This window comes from Barbus barbus (assembly GCF_936440315.1).
Source record: "Barbus barbus genome assembly, chromosome: 33".
NCBI classification, from domain to species: domain Eukaryota; kingdom Metazoa; phylum Chordata; class Actinopteri; order Cypriniformes; family Cyprinidae; genus Barbus; species Barbus barbus.
The window spans coordinates 1,523,927-1,540,659 of NC_136761.1; the positions used below are offsets into that span (position 1 = coordinate 1,523,927).

The 16,733-nt window shown below is 39.5% G+C and overlaps 1 protein-coding gene across 1 annotated transcript; it reads left to right on the plus strand.

Moving 5' to 3' along the window:
• Positions 1-771: 771 nt before the first annotated feature.
• LOC306853679 (stress-70 protein, mitochondrial-like) lies at positions 772-16,692 on the plus strand. The gene is made up of 17 exons (XM_079391265.1): positions 772-1,047; positions 2,178-2,218; positions 2,296-2,383; positions 3,393-3,574; positions 4,216-4,340; positions 4,421-4,494; positions 4,599-4,705; positions 5,546-5,708; positions 7,087-7,179; positions 8,861-9,070; positions 9,685-9,912; positions 10,580-10,684; positions 10,793-10,910; positions 11,905-11,999; positions 12,092-12,184; positions 12,259-12,399; positions 14,263-16,692. The coding sequence occupies exons 1-17, from the start codon at positions 964-966 to the stop codon at positions 14,356-14,358; spliced, it is 2,043 nt and encodes a 680-aa protein (XP_079247391.1). The 5' UTR covers positions 772-963; the 3' UTR covers positions 14,359-16,692.
• The last annotated feature ends 41 nt before the right edge of the window (positions 16,693-16,733 follow it).

The window sequence follows — 16,733 nt, forward strand, 5'->3', positions numbered from 1 at the left end:
GGGCAACTTTGGGGGGCTCTTGTGCCCCAGGGGTACAACTTATACCCCACTGCGGGGTATCTTCTTGCACAGCTTGATAGCCTCTCCAAATGTGGTGATTCACAAGTTTCTGCGAAATTCTCGCTCGGAGCTACGAGGCGTCAAAGTTGGCCGCAATGCATTGTCTATGGGATTTTTTGCCCGCTTTTTTGCCCCTGGGGCAAACACCGTTACCCCGATCGCTTATAAAAGTCATAGCACAGGTGTCCTTAATAGGGCGCACGATTTGACGCCTGTTTCATGGCTCTGTGACGCACGGTGCGGGAGGAGTAGCGTGCCGAAGTTTGTACGGAAGAAGAATAAGAATAAGAAGAATAATAATAATAAGTATGTGAGATAATAATAGTGAGTGCTTTGGCAAGCACCCCCTAATAAGTATGAAGAATAATAATAGTGAGTGCTTTGGCAAGCACCCCCTAATAATTATAATAAGTATGTGAGATAATAATAGTGAGTGCTTTGACAAGCACCCCCTAATAATTGCATGAGAGCGCTATGATGTAATGACTACGAAAGATTTGGCATGACCTTCAGGATCGCAGTCTTTGATGTCTACAAACATGCCTTATTTAATTTGCCATTCAAATATTATTAAATCCTATGTTTGTCTCAGATTAATATCATTTTAGACAACAATAACACATAATACACAGAGAATAATTGCATTAAAAAAGCACTGCTATTTATAAATGAAAGCGGAATGTCGTATTGCATTCAGGCGCTCCGTGAGCTGCTATGAGGTCCTTCGGAACGCCATGTGGTGTTGGATAATTCTAGAAGCGCGTCAGTGAGGCTTCAGTTCTAGCGCTACTGACCGCACAGGGCCCGAGTTTGACCACCAGAGCTCATTTAATCGACTCTCAGCGACTTTACAAAGACCTCTTACTCAGCGTTCATCTGCATTTAGCGATAAATAAGTCAGAGATGTTGTCCGCGGCGAGAACAGCAGCGAGGAGTGTGTCGCGCTCTCAGAAATCCTGCAGCAGTGTGTCTGATCTCATCAAGAAGGTGAGCGACTAGTACACTACTACTGAGTGCCCTTAAAGATCTCTTTATATCGTTCAGTCAGCGGTCCGGACTCTAGTAGTTCTGTGTGTGTGTGTGTGTGTGTGTGTGTGTGTGTGTGTGTGTGTGTGTGTGTGTGTGTGTGTGTGTGTGTGTGTGTGTGTGTGTGTGTGTGTGTGTGTGTTGATGACTTGTACTGAGTTTACTGTAGCAGCACACTTCATATACAGTCTGTGTGAAGAGCAGCTTTAGAGGCTCATGTGATCAGCCTGCTCTCTGATTAGTGACAGATCATGAGATCATGTAAGCGCTTCAGGAGACGCGGGATTTTTACTATAAAGAGCAGATGTTACACAATCTCGACAGCGTTATGAGTGTGTGTACAGCAGTGGAGGTCATTCATTGTGTGTGTGTGTGTGTGTGTGTGAGAATGACCTTCATCAAGTGTCCTGAAGCATCTCGTCTCGGTTATGAGAGGAGCTTCCCTGCATCTCTGTGTCTTTCTGAGAAACAAGTTATTCAGGAGTATAATATATTTGAAACGATGTTAGCATTACAGTCAATTATTGTAACTCACGTGATTCTGTTTGAGTCAGCATGGCTTTAAACCACATGATCAGAATTAATTGTGACCCTGGAGCATACAAAAGCCAAAAATACGCTGTATGGATCAAAATTATCCATATTTCTTTCATGCCAAAAAATCATTAGGATATTAAGTAAAGGTCATGTTTCATGAAGATATTTAGTAAATTTCCTACCATAAATATATCAAAACTTAATTTTTGATTAGTAATATGCATTGCTAAGAACTTCATTTGAACAACTTTAAAGGAGATTTTCTCAATATTTAGATTTTTTTGCTCCCTCAGATTCCAGATTTTCTAATAGTTGTATCTCAGACAAATATTGTCCTATCATAACAAACCATACATCAACGGAAAGATGATTTATTCCAAAACTTGGCTCTTGTGACTGTTTTTGTGATCCAGGGTCACAGTTCTGTCTAGCACTGTCATTTTGCACCATGTGATGTGATTTATTGCACAGTAAAACAGTTCTTATTGCTGTTTTCCCTCTTATTTTTTCTTTATTTTGAAATGATTATATTGACACGTTTTGTCTGTTTTTAGGCTTGTTGGAGTGGACTGACGGTGTCCAGACGTCATTATGCGTGAGTATGAGCGGTTGGGTTACGAGTGTCTCGTGGTGATTGAAGGACGTGTTTCTGAGCTGCTGATGGTGTTTCAGGTCGGAGGCGATCAGAGGTGCTGTCATTGGCATTGACCTGGGAACCACCAACTCCTGCGTGGCTGTGATGGAGGGAAAACAAGCAAAGGTCAGCTATAACTCCTCTTGCTCACATTTACTGGCTAAAACTTAGACCTGGCAACAAGAAAAGGTTGTAGAATGAGCTGTCACCGTTGTGTTCTTGATCAGATCCTACATGATAACCTTAAGACAAAAACAGTATTTGAAGTGGACCAAAAAAGTTAATCAAAGTTGTCCCAAGACAAGAATGCACTTTGCTTTTTAGGACAACTTTGAGGTTTTGATCCCCTTCAGATGTTGAGTAGTATGTTTTGAATTGTGTAAAACCGATATGCTGTATGTTTCTGGCCTCTCATGGATCCTGTCCGAAGTTTTGTTCAGACACATCTGGATTCATGATGGTTGTTCGTAGTCGGAGTGTATGCCATATTTAGTTTGAGGTGAATGAAGCTGTATGTATGGACTGCTGTCTCTTCAATATTACTCTCTTGAGATATGTACCTGCCTGTAGTTTTCATATCACTGCACATCACTCATAACTGAGAGAACGCAGCAGTGTACTTGAGTAAATATTTGAAGCATTTCACTGATTGTGAAGCTACTGAATGAATGCACCTTGTCTTAAGAAGACCTTGTTTTAATAAAGGCATGAACAAATCTGAATGAAGTCACTAGGTCGAATCAGGTCGGTTTTCCTGCAGATTTAGTCACAGCAAACAGCACAGAACGGCAGAAGACTGCTCGTATGACGATACTGCTGTGACCAAATCTGCCAGAAAACCATGCAACGTTCTGTTGATTTGTGCTTTTGTGAAAACGCTTTAATTCTGAGGAAATGTAAAAAGAAATTAAATGACAATCTTGTTTAATTTGAGCAAAATAATTGTGATTTTAAGAGTTTAGCCATTATCATGCAGCTCTAGAAACTCCGTTATGGAAGGTGTTCAGATTCTGAATGTCATATTCAGCTCCAGTCTGTTGAGTTCAGGGCAATAGCAGCTGGAGGTTCATCAGTTCTGATCCGTTCAGTTCAGCAGTAAGACTGATGTTTAGTGAAGAGCTGTTGATGGTCACAGGTCCTGGAGAACGCGGAGGGAGCGAGGACGACGCCGTCAGTGGTGGCCTTCACAGCTGATGGAGAGAGACTCGTGGGAATGCCGGCCAAACGCCAGGCTGTCACCAACCCCAACAACACGCTCTACGCTACCAAACGCCTGATCGGACGCCGCTACGACGACCCGGAGGTTCAGAAAGATATGTGAGACTTTCAAAATTCATGTCTATATGCAAGTGGTGGCCAAAATTATTAGTGCACTAGTATTCTCAGCAGCTAAAAATGGTTTTAAGTCAGTTATTTCTATCTTGTGCGAGTAGGAAATATCAGTGTATGAAATATCCAGAAGCCCCGTGTCTCCAAGACGCTTCAGGAAACCTCCTGCAGAGCTACAGTGCTGTTAGAAGATTTAGGCACTTGTGTAAAAATACTGTAACATGAGGATGCTGTCAATAATAATGCCATACATGGATTTTCTTTATCAATTAACTAAATGAAATCATCATTTGTTGTGAGCATCGTTTGTGTTTTCAGTGCACTTGAGCAGAGTTTCTCAGGAGCTTTGCAGGAGGTTTCTTGAAGCAGAGACACAGTTTGTTCTGTTTCTTCATCTCATTCCAGACAGACTGGATCATGATCAGATCTCAAACATCTCTCTGGATTATTACTATTAATGGCTAAATGTAAACTGATATTTCCTTCTAACACAAGATAGAAATAACTGACTTAACACCATGTTATTAGCTGCTGAGAATACTAGTTTTCTAATAATTTTGGCTACTACTGTATATTCATATTTATTTTTTTGTGTGCAAATAAGTGCTGAGCTTTGCTGTGATTGACAGGAAGAACGTGCCCTATAAGATCGTGCGGGCGTCTAACGGAGACGCCTGGCTGGAAGCCCACGGTAAACTGTACTCTCCCAGTCAGTCCGGGGCCTTTATCCTCATGAAGATGAAGGAGACCGCAGGTCAGTCCGTCCGCACGAGGAAGAGATGCATAAAACAAATGATCCGCAGCTCCATCAAACCACTGCTTGTCTGTTTTCAGAGAGCTACCTGGGCCACGCGGTGAAGAACGCTGTTATCACCGTACCTGCTTACTTCAACGACTCCCAGAGACAGGTGCCACACAGCTTCCTCTACATCTGTGCTGAGAACACTGAACTAGCTTTGATTCACGAGCTCTGTTCTGAACTGACTGTCTCTGATCTCTGGTGTGTTTCTAGGCGACGAAGGACGCCGGACAGATTGCCGGTTTGAATGTGCTGCGTGTTATTAATGAGCCGACTGCTGCTGCTTTAGCCTACGGACTGGACAAGACTCAGGACAAAATGTAAGCATTAGATACTCGTACTACATTATTTGATCATATTTGTATACTAACATAGTTAGGGATGCTCTGTATCACTGTGTCATGATCGATCCTGATATTGTAGCCTGAAGTATCAGTTATGAGTATGTAGACCATTAAATCAGTTGATTGTTGTATGTATTTGTTAGAACATATTATCAGTGTTTAACTTTTTATTTTTTAGCATGTTTTGACAGTAGCTTGAGTTGGGATGCAGATGTCAACTTATTTACATTGACAAAAATGTAGTAAAAATGGTAACAAGTTAAGTTTTATCGTGTCAAATTGAAATATTCTGGACTCTAGTCTTATTAAAATTAGCCATTGGTTTCCCATAGTGTCTCATATTTGTATGATAACCCCTGGGCAAAATCATACCGCATGGTTTCTGTGAACAAGAGTAGCTAAGTGCTTTTAGTTTACATACAAATGCACAGAAATCTCCTAATTATATTCCATTATTCCTTTAAAACATTTTAATGTGTGTACATTAATAAAATATTAAAGTTGGTCAAAAATCCCAGACAACACCGGAGTTACTAGAGTAAATCCACAAATTGAAATCATTTGGAAGCACTACACAAGTTTAATCACACACTGGCAAAGTTCTCAAAATGCAGTCGTTTATTCTCCGTCTGGAGCCCCGCGTCTCTGAATGGTTCTCTAGCTGGTCATGATTAATCTGTCAGATGACATGCTTTTAGTAAAAAATGTAATGACATCAACTGAGAAGTCCTTCTGAATATGGTTATTTGTCATGGATCTGCTTCCTGATATGGTGCTCGGACTTCATTCACAAGAGTATTCCTGTGGTCTTGGCAGAATTGCAGTCTATGATCTGGGCGGTGGGACGTTCGATATCTCTGTCCTGGAGATCCAGAAGGGGGTTTTCGAGGTGAAATCCACCAATGGAGACACGTTCTTGGGCGGAGAAGATTTCGACCAGCATCTTCTCAGACACATAGTGAAGGAGTTCAAGAGAGAGGTTTGTGTGCATCCTCCCTGAAATCATCCGTGTGGGCTGTCAGTTTAACGCTCTAACTTAATTAGTTAGGAAAAAATAATGCGATTTAAAATATTTTAATGCAGTTAACACACTGGCCCCGCCCCCAGACCTGAACATCATCTTACATTTCATGCAGTTGATGGTTAAATATGATAAATATGATACGGGACAACAACTCCATAAATGCAGTCATGCCCTAAAATTCAAGATATTGGGCCAAAGTGCCCCTGTGTGTGTTTGTCTCATTTATATCATGCGAGATCACACGAATGCTGATTTTATCCTGATCTATCACAAGCTTAAATCATGAACAAACTATCTTCTTTTTATGTACCGTAATTTGTTAGGACGTTGTAGCCTAAATGCTTGTGTAATACATTTTATGTTGAATCAAGTAAAATATCTCTTTCTCAAGCTACAATTTGTAATGTCTGCTTGGTATTTCTCGTTCAACACAAAAACAGCTTTAATCTTTTGTGGGTATTTTCAGTCAAATTTATTTAGCGATTAAATAATCGAAACGTAATTAATTAGATTAGTAATTTTAATCGACTGACAGCCGTAGTATTTAGTGGTGCACTGATCAGCAAATTTGAGGCCACTAACGATCACTGAAATGAACACTATTTTAATCATTGATGTTTAACTGTAAAGGCCTGTGTTGCTAGAAGTGGCCACACTTTTACAGGTTAATGTTACAGGTAATGTAATTAATATGCTTCAACAAAATGTACCACGCTCTAAAATTTCAAACAATTTACATTTAGTAAAATACTGAAGTTACTGTTGTTACTATCAAAGATCATTGAGATGTACTGGCAGCCAGTGGACCACATGAGATCAAATGCAGCAGTGCTTCAAGAATAAGAGAGATCAATTACATATGAGTTTAATATTTCAATTAGTAAAAAATCTGAATTTGTGCAGAATTGGCCAAAAGATCATCGCTGCACCGCTCATTATAGAATAAAGTGTTTTGCACCGGAGGAGCATTTTCATTGTTCCTAGAGCTATTGGCAGAAGTTCACGCTGCTTGGTGAATGAATGAAGTAATGAATCTCTTGAATGAATGATTCAAAGACAAATGCATTTTTAACAGCCCTTTTTCGCCACCTAAAAAAAGATGCGCACACAGGAACTGATGGGTGTAAGTTAATTTAATTTTACAAGTATCTGATTCTGAAATTGATTTGATTCCCAACCCCAGTTTAAGTAGTACCGAATGCTCCATTTTCAAACTGCGCCGATCATCTTTACATCATCCCTCTATGCAGTGTTTATTGTTGCTAGTATGCTCTGGTGAGCTGGTCTGGTGTGGTTTGCGTGTGGTCTGAAGCTGTGTGTGGTGTCGTTGCAGTCTGGAGTGGATCTGACCAAAGACAACATGGCGCTGCAGCGGGTGCGAGAGGCGGCGGAGAAGGCCAAGTGTGAGCTGTCTTCCTCTCTGCAGGTGAGTGCTTGTTTTATAGATGCTGTGAATTCAGACATACTGCTCTTAGCATACTGTTTTTCACATACTGGATAGTGTCCAGAAGCAATGTTATAAGCAGCACAAACTCTCAGGCTTTGCAGAGATGGAGATGGAAGGGAGATTGTGTGGAGCTGCATAAACTGGTCCAAGACACTGAAAGATCACGAGCACATCAAACCAAATGTGATTACATGTACTAAACAATGTTGCATTTTCAAAACCATGCATTGTTAGAATTAATAAAGTTACAATTAACTGGTGAATAACATGCACTAATGTGTGTGGTTTTATTAGTTATTTATGCACATTTGTTTTTATTCTGGAGCTTGACATTAGTAAATATTCCTAGCAGAGGGTTTCCAGCATATGGCCACTAGATGGTGTTCATTCAGTGCTGTTTTTAAAGCAGTGGTTCTTAATCCAAGGCCATTTATTAAGAGCATTTACAGCCCTGTCTGTTTTAACATTTATATTTCAAGTTTTCTGAAGTCATATAATAACCTTGGGTGAGGAACAGCCTGGAATTTAAAAGGACAAAAATGTCGCCGTTTACTCGCCCTTATGTTGTTTCTTCTGTGGGACATTAAATATTTTGCTTACCATTCATACTTCCATTCTATGAATTTTTATTTAGAAAAGGTCAAACAGGTGATGAGTACATGAAAACCATTTATTTTTTTGGGTGAAACATCTCTTTTAAAGGGATAGTTCACCCAAAAATGAAGATTCTGTCATGAATTACTCGCCCTCATGCCGTTCCAAACCCGTAAGACCTTCCTTCATCTTCGTAACGCAAATTAAGATATTTTTGATGAAATCCCAGAGCTGTCTGACCCTCCCATAGACAGCAAGGATATTACCACGATCAACACACAGAAACGTAGCAAGCACATCGGAAAAGTAGAAAGTCGACAACGCTGATTATGTTCTGGGGTACTCTCCGAAATGACAGACGACTGTAACTAGGGGAGAAGAATTGCTGAATAAATGACTGTTTTGCACACAGTATTCTCGTAGCTTGGTAAAAGTACAGTTGAACCCCTGATGTCACGTGGATTATTCGAACAATCTCCTTGCTATGTTTCTGGACCTTGATCGTGTTATTATCCTTGCTGTCTATGAAGGGTCAGAGAGCTCTCGGATTTCATCAAAAATATCTTGTGTTCTGAAGATGAACGAAGGTTTTACGGGTTTAGAAAGACATGAGGGTGAGTAATTAATGACAGAATTTTCATTTTTGGGTGAACTGTCCCTTTAAGTCTGAATTTACTCCTCCTCTTCCCTTCCCCTGAAGCACTGAAATCAGTTATAATTTTAAATGAAGAGCGCACAACATCAGGTTGAACATGTCAGACCTGATCGCCGTGTTTACTTAGTGAATAGTCTGTATATTTTTAGGCAACAGTTTATTCCTTTGATTTTGGAATTTACGAAAGGAAAGGCTACTTCTGTTATTCCACCAATCGAGGTGTGGTTGGCATGAGACCATTTGGGCATATAAAATAGTTTCAAAATGTCAATATATATATATATATATATATATATAATACTAGCTTGTGATGATGAATTGGTTGGGATGAGTTTTCAGCACGCAGTGGTTATTGCAGGTGTGGATGTTGAGAGAGTTTTAGTAACAGTGTTGATATATTTCTGCGCACAGACGGACATCAACCTGCCGTACCTGACGATGGACGCCTCTGGCCCCAAACACCTGAACATGAAGCTGACCCGCTCTCAGTTCGAGGGCATCGTGGCGGACCTGATCCGCAGGACCATGGCGCCCTGTCAGAAGGCCATGCAGGACGCAGAGGTCTCCAAGAGTGACATCGGAGAAGTGCTGCTGGTGGGAGGAATGAGCCGCATGCCGAAGGTGAGCAGATCCTCAGAGCACAGCTTCATTCTAGAGTTTGATCCAGGCCTGCAGCTCGGCACACATGTGATCCGCCCATTAAATTCAAAATGTAATAGAGGGAACGTTTATCAATTGTACGTAGGGATGGGTGATATGGGCTTAAAACATATATCATGATGTTTCTGGTATTTATTGCCATAACGATATCAATGACGATTATTCAGGGACTACGTTTAGTTTTTTTGAGAAGTATTATCTGTCCTATTTTTACCCAAAATAGGGTGTTGTGAGCATTACGGAGTACACACGTAATTTAATGGCTGTTGTTGTAGAATTTTCTTTGTTCAAAAGAAAGTTTTCTTTGTTTGTCGTGGGGTGAATTTGTATATCTCCCATCCCTAGTTGTACGTGTTTAGTAGGGGTGTAGCAGTACATGTGTATAATCTCAAAACCTTCAGGAGTCAGCGGTCCACGGCAGTCCGAAAGATACCAGCACAATAACACACTCCGCTAAATATCATCTGATTATCGTTGTCCATGTAATCCCAGGAAGTATTGAGATGTTATGTTGTGTCAGTATGGCACAGCTCTAGTTGAGCCGCTGCTTCATCCCTGCTCGTGTGTGTCCTCAGGTCCAGCAGACGGTCCAGGATCTGTTCGGCCGCGCTCCCAGTAAGTCTGTGAACCCCGACGAAGCCGTGGCCATCGGAGCGGCCATCCAGGGAGGCGTTCTGGCCGGAGACGTGACCGACGTGCTGCTGCTGGACGTCACTCCTCTGTCGCTCGGCATCGAGACGCTGGGAGGAGTCTTCACCAAACTCATCAACAGAAACACTACCATCCCCACCAAGAAGAGCCAGGTGGGCTGCTGCTGTCTCCAGCTCGTGTCGCTCACACCTCGTCAAGATGCATGCTTTTATAATGAATTAACTTCACAAAATTGTTCACCTATTTGAAACACACGAGGATATTTTAATGAAACCTTAAGAGATTTCTATTTCACCCTAAGTTTGATGCTTCAGAAAGTTAATAAAACATCATTAACATAATTCATATGAAGTAGTTTAAATCAAATCTCCTGAAGTGACATGATCATTATATATGATGAGCAGATTAAATATATATGCTTTTATTCACAAGAATATTGATCAGCGTGCATAATAGGAGCTCTTCACATGCTTAACTGAACTTATTTAATACATGAGATCAAACCTTATTGGTTCTTGAGCTTCTGTCACAGCCATAATTGGTGTGCTTTATGTATGTGCGCTGATCAGTGTTTATATGTGATATTCACAAAGCGAGACATTAAACTGCTCAATTCTTATGAAACTTCAGCATAAAATGATGATTGAATTTTGGTTCATCACTTTAAACCTATGCAGGTAAAAAAAAATGGTGTTTAATATAATTATTGGTGCATGTCAATGTACTAAGATATGTTGGTAAAAGGTTGAAATATGACTCAGCCCTAGTGTGTCCGTATGGCTTGATGTTAACACTGGCTGGTGTTGATGTGCTCCTCAGGTGTTCTCCACCGCTGCTGATGGACAGACTCAGGTGGAGATCAAGGTTTGTCAGGGAGAGCGAGAGATGGCCACAGACAACAAGGTTCTGGGACAGTTCACCCTGGTGTGTGCTCTGGGACAGGACACATTTACACACACTGTGACATACACACAGAAGCCAGCTAGAGAATAACTGTGTTCTCATATCGACTGGTGTTTGTGTGCTGAACAGGTCGGCATCCCTCCGGCTCCTCGAGGAGTCCCACAGATTGAAGTCACCTTCGACATCGACGCTAACGGGATCGTTCACGTCTCCGCTAAAGACAAGGGCACCGGCCGAGAACAGCAGAGTAAGTCCAGACAAAAATCAATGATATTTCTGACCCTGGAGCACAGAAGCAGTCATGAGTAGCACAGGTATATTTGCAGCAATAACCAACAATACATTGTATGGATCAAAATTATACATTTCTCTTTTATGACAAAAATCATTAGGATATTAAGATCATGTTCCATGAAGATATTTAGTAAATTTCCTACTGTAAATATATCAAAACTTCATTTGATTAGTAATAAGCATTGCTAAGAACTTCATTTGAACAACTTTAAAGGAGATTTTCTCTATTTTTTGCACCTCAGATTCTAGATTTTCTAATAGTTGTATCTCAGCTTTCCACTGATGTATGGTTTGTTAGGATAGGACAATATTTGGCTATTTATTCAGATGATGCATAAATCTCAATTTCAAAAAATGGACCCTTATCAGGAGAAAAGTTTCCTTAAGACTTATCTCCTTGCTTATGTTTTATGTGCAGATTATCCCCCGGTTTCACAGACAAGGCTTAAGCCTAGTCCTAGACTAAAATGCAAATCTGAGCTGTTTCAACTGAAAGAAACTTGCACTGACTGATCTTAAAACATGTCAGTGCCTTTCTTTTGTCTTAAAATGCACACCAGTAATGTTTTTTTCTAAGGCATGTTTATAAAAATTACTTAAATGTCCTAATTGAACTATGGCCTAATCCTGGTTTAGTCTAAATCCTGTCTGTGAAACCGGGCCTAAATGTTTACATTTTATTTAGTGTTTGACTGTTAAAACAAAAAATGATTTGTTTGTCTTAATAAATTGGGAAAATGAAAAACACAGTGGTTCCATTTAAACTGTATTGCTCAGTTTTTAAAAAAGGTTCTAAAAACATGAAAAAATATCGAAACTGAACGATATGAAACATTGTAACATTGATGCAATTTTTTTAGCTAGACTCCCAGCCCTACCAAAAATGTTGAATTGGTCTTTCTGAAAAACATTGATCTCATATTATTTCATGCTTGTTCATGCTCCAGTTGTCATCCAGTCGTCTGGCGGCCTCAGCAAAGACGACATAGAAAACATGATCAAGAACGCTGAGAAGTACGCAGAGGAGGACCGCAGACGGAAGGTAGCGTCTCTAATCTACTTCTGCATTTGAGACCGCTTTAAACGTGGTCTCTGACCTGTTTTAACATCTGAACGATTGACTCTGTGTTCAAGGATCGCGTGGAAGCGGTGAACATGGCCGAGGGCATCGTGCACGACACCGAGTCAAAGATGGAGGAGTTCAAGGACCAGCTGCCGGCTGAAGAGGTCTGACCCTAATCAGTCTGAAGAGAGAAGCCACGCTCTTCTACAGGAGTTTAACGCTTGATCTGTTTCTGCAGTGTGACAAACTGAAGGAGGAGATGGCTAAAGTACGAGAGCTGCTGTCACGGAAGGACACAGAGACGGGAGAAAACATCAAACAAGCGGCCACAAACCTGCAGCAGGCCTCGCTCAAACTCTTCGAGATGGCATACAAGAAGGTCTGCTCTTCAGCGTCTGAACACTGCTCTCTGAGGCAGATTAACTCCTTTAGCCTCACACCTGCTCATCTGACCAGCTTTCACCAGATTTATGTGTGGAAGAAATTAACGGTTCATTTTATTGTTTAATCAATCCAAAAATTGAGCTTTTATTGACAATTGACTGTTTCGGTATTACAATTACTTATTATTATAATAATAATAATAATAATAATAATAATTCTCAATAAATTGACTGTTTTGGAAGAGTATTTAAAAGATTTAAAGTTTCATAATGATGATAATAGTTATTATTATTCAATTAGTGGACTGTTTTGGAAGCGCATTAGTTATTTTAAATTAATAGTAGTAATAATAAAAAAAAAATTATTATTTAATACAGTGGCATGCGAAAGTTTGTGAACCCCTTGCAGAAAATGTGGATAATTTTACCAAAATAAGAGAGAGCATGAAAAATGCATGTTATTTTTTTATTTAGTACTGTCCGGAGTAAGATATTTTCCATAAAAGATGTTTACATATAATCTACAAGACAAACAAATAGCTGAAATTATTAAAATAACCACATTCAAAAGTTTGGGAACCCTTGGTTCTTAATACTGTGTGTGGTTACCTGGATGATCCACAACTGTTTTTTTGTTTTGTGATGGTTGTTCATGAGTCCCTTGTTTGTTCTGAACAGTTCAACTGAGCACTGTTCTTCAGAAAAATCCTCCAGGTCTTGCAGAATCTTCAGTTTTCCAGCATCTTTTGCATATTTGAACCCTTTCCAGCAGTAACTGTATGATTTTGAGATCCACCTTTTCACACGGAGGATGATTGAGGGACTCAAACACAACAATTAAAAAAGGTTCAAACATCCACTGATGTTCCTGAAGGAAACACGATGCATTAAGAGCCGGGGGTGAAAACTTTTTGAATTTGAAGATCAAGGTAAATTGTACTGCATTTGTCTTCCAGGAAACATGCAAGTATCTTCTCTTGCTTCCGAAGGGCAGAACTAAATGGAAAAAAATATATATTTCTACAAAAGAAAAATTTGGACATCTTCATTCTGTTCAAAAGTTTTCACCCCCGGCTCTTAATGCATCGTGTTTCCTTCAGGAACATCAGTGGATGTTTGAACCTTTTTTAATTGTTGTGTTTGAGTCCCTCAATCATCCTCAGCGTGAAAAGGTGGATCTCAAAATCATACAATTACTGCTGGAAAGGGTTCAAATATGCAAAAGATGCTGGAAAACTGAAGATTCTGCAGGACCTGGAGGATTTTTCTGAAGAACAGTGCTCAGTTTAACTGTTCAGAACAAACAAGGGACTCATGAACAACCATCACAAAACAAAAAAAACAGTCGTAGATCATCCAGGTAACCACACACAGTATTAAGAACCAAGGGTTCCCAAACTTTTGAATGTGGTTATTTTAATAATTTCAGCTATTTGTTTGTCTTGTAGATTATATGTAAACATCTTTTATGTAAAATATCTTACTCCGGACAGCACTAATTAAAAATAACATGCATTTTGTATGATCTCTCTTATTTTGGTAAAATTATCCACATTTTCACAGATTCTGCAAGGGGTTCACAAACTTTCGCATACAACTGTAAATTGGATGGATTATTTAAAATTTAATAAGTAATTGTTTGTTTTTGTTTTTTTCAGTCATTGGACTGTTTTGGAAGAGCGTTAGTTATTTTAAATTATTAATAATAATAATAAAGATGTTTAATAGTGATCAGGTTTAAATGTAGACAAATGTAGATTATCTGAACTTTACCAGAAATAGTCTTACACTTGATGAATTCATTATTTTTGTGCAGGTCTGGCTGTAATAATAATAATAATGTGAAATGTGTTTGTCAGATGGCGTCGGAGCGGGAAGGCGGCTCGGGCTCCGGCTCGGGCTCCGGCTCTGGCTCCGGAGGAGAGGCGGGAGAGAAGAAAGAGGGCCAGCAGTGAAGCCGGAGCGCTGGAGTGTGTTTGGACTGAATGGATGGGGAGCGTGAAGGAGTTTCCCTCCGCAGCATACTCACCTTACTCACACACACACTGTGTTTCTGAAAGTACATTCTACAAAACTATATTGTCCTGGCTCCTCATGCCCCTCCTTTAATGTCTACAAGTTCAAACTGAGTTATTGTGTCTGCTGAGAATAATCAGCGTCAGTCTTGAAGTGTGTTTGATTTGGGTTTAAGGTGATCATAAACACGACTCCAGCCATTCAGACATGCATTCCTGCCTGAGGCCTTTGTTAAAGATATGATTTAATGCTTTGATTTGGATTGTTTTGGGAATGAATGAGGCTGAATCTGTGGCTGAATGGCTTCAGGATGTCTAAAAGTATTTATAATATCAGGACTTTGTTTCAAGACACCAATGTTTTATGTTTAAATGACGTATATCTGTCCTGTCCATCGGTTCTGCTTAAATCGCTCATTTTGTAAGCTTGTGTTTGAGCAGAGAGGATGCAACTATGAATGCTAAACTCAATAATAGAAGAATATCTGATGAGGGATTGATAGTTTTTCCTGTTATAATTTGCTGATCATACCAGCGTTGTGAATCAGGAGCAGTGTGTCTCCAGGACCGATCGTATTCAAGAGACGCGAGGAACAGAGACATCTGTGTGCACAGTAAAGCCTAGTTGAGGTGAACCCATCACGCCTTTACTAGTGATTCTGCTGGTTTTATTTGACTCAGTCATTTGTGTTGCTGTTATGGACGACTGAAAGCAAATGACGTTCTGTCTGTGTCTCATAACAGCACAATATAACACACAGCCCATCTGCTCTCTGACTTTCTGCTTCAATACAGAAGAGTGTCCTGTATCCGCCGTAGCTCTGTACAAAGCCTGATGTCTGTTGAAACTGATAAATGTTCATTATGGAACTGAATGGTGTAATAATAGGTTTAAAGAACGTAATATTCCAGTGCAGTCTTTTATAATAAAATAGTTTGAGCTCATATATGAGTGTTTTCTGGGTGAGGTTGGTCTGTCAGGCGTGTGAATAAATGTGTGCCGTGTTGGAGGAGCTCCAGGCTAAAAACTGAACCGTGTAGTCTGGACATCAGGGGTCCTGAAGAGATTCAACATCATTTCCCCTCTGTAATCAGACGCTTTTCCTACGGGGTCTGGAAAAGTATGGGGAAAAAAAGCAGAGTATGGAAAAATGTGTTTCCAGACTTTTGTTCATGTATAGCTTTTTTTATAATAGAAAATTAAGACTTTAATGAAAATAAATGCACAACAAGTGAAGTTTCATGGCAGCTGTTTAGTGATTGTCAAATATGCAAAGGTGCACTTTTTTATTATGCAAAATGCATGTCATAAGCATTTTGGGTTTCTTCACACTATATTCTTAGCACCGTATTACATAACCTCAAGGACCTTTGCAAAAATAAAAAGTTTACTATCTTTTATGTGCGCACAAGAAAGCACTAAACCAGTGTGGTTTCTTGGCCGCCACAGAGTATGCATTAAAGAGACCCAAGGCCTTGAAATATGGCATACTGCCTCAATGAAAGCCAAATCTGAAACACTTTTTTACAGTACCAGTCTTTTTAAAGCCCCTTGAATTTGGGAAATATTATGCCTTCAGTCCATTTCATGTCATGGTTTCTCCATCACCACAGAAGATGAGTTAAATTAGACATTAGGCCTTGATATTAGAGTTACTAATGTAAGAAAAGTTCAATTTTGAGCTGGTAGATCTCTGTTAATTCTTGTGCATCCATGCTCTCGTTTTATTCATAGTAAGATGGTAGTGATGTACAAAGGAAATAGGTTTTATAAAACTAGAAACTGTAATGCGTTAGCATGCAAAACATTCCCATGCACATATGAATAGTTTCTCGAGGGCTCATGTGTGCATGCAAAAGTGTATTTTTAATTTATGTATTATTTTATCATTGTGTCAGGGACTCTGTATGTTGTCACTTTGAGAAAATCAATTTAAAAAACCTGAGAAAATAAAGATATACCAAATATAAACAAATATGTACTCCTCTCTTCTGGGAGAAGAATTCTGTATGTTTGTTGCCAATTCCTATTCTCTCTCATCTCTCATTTATTTACAGTGAAATATACATTATTACTCAGATATCTTTTGTGATTGGTCAGTCCTGTTTGATAATGTAATATTGTTTAATTAATATACTGTAGGACTTGTAAGAGTTTAATTCACAAACTCATTTAAATTAGTCTTTTATGTCCCAAACCGTAAATCTGAGCTACTGAAATGATTTCTAACAAGATTTGAAGAGAGACTAAATAAATAAACATGTATCGCTGACACCGAGTGTGGAACTTTTATTTTGAAGCCTTTAATAGAGTT

Coding starts and splice junctions, on each gene's coding strand:
- LOC306853679 (XM_079391265.1), top strand. CDS start 964: ATGTTGTCCGCGGCGAGAACAGCAGCGAGGAGTGTGTCGCGCTCTCAG. Junction 9,913..10,579: donor TCCCCACCAAGAAGAGCCAG/GTGGGCTGCTGC, acceptor TGTGCTCCTCAG/GTGTTCTCCACCGCTGCTGA. Junction 10,911..11,904: donor CACCGGCCGAGAACAGCAGA/GTAAGTCCAGAC, acceptor TTCATGCTCCAG/TTGTCATCCAGTCGTCTGGC.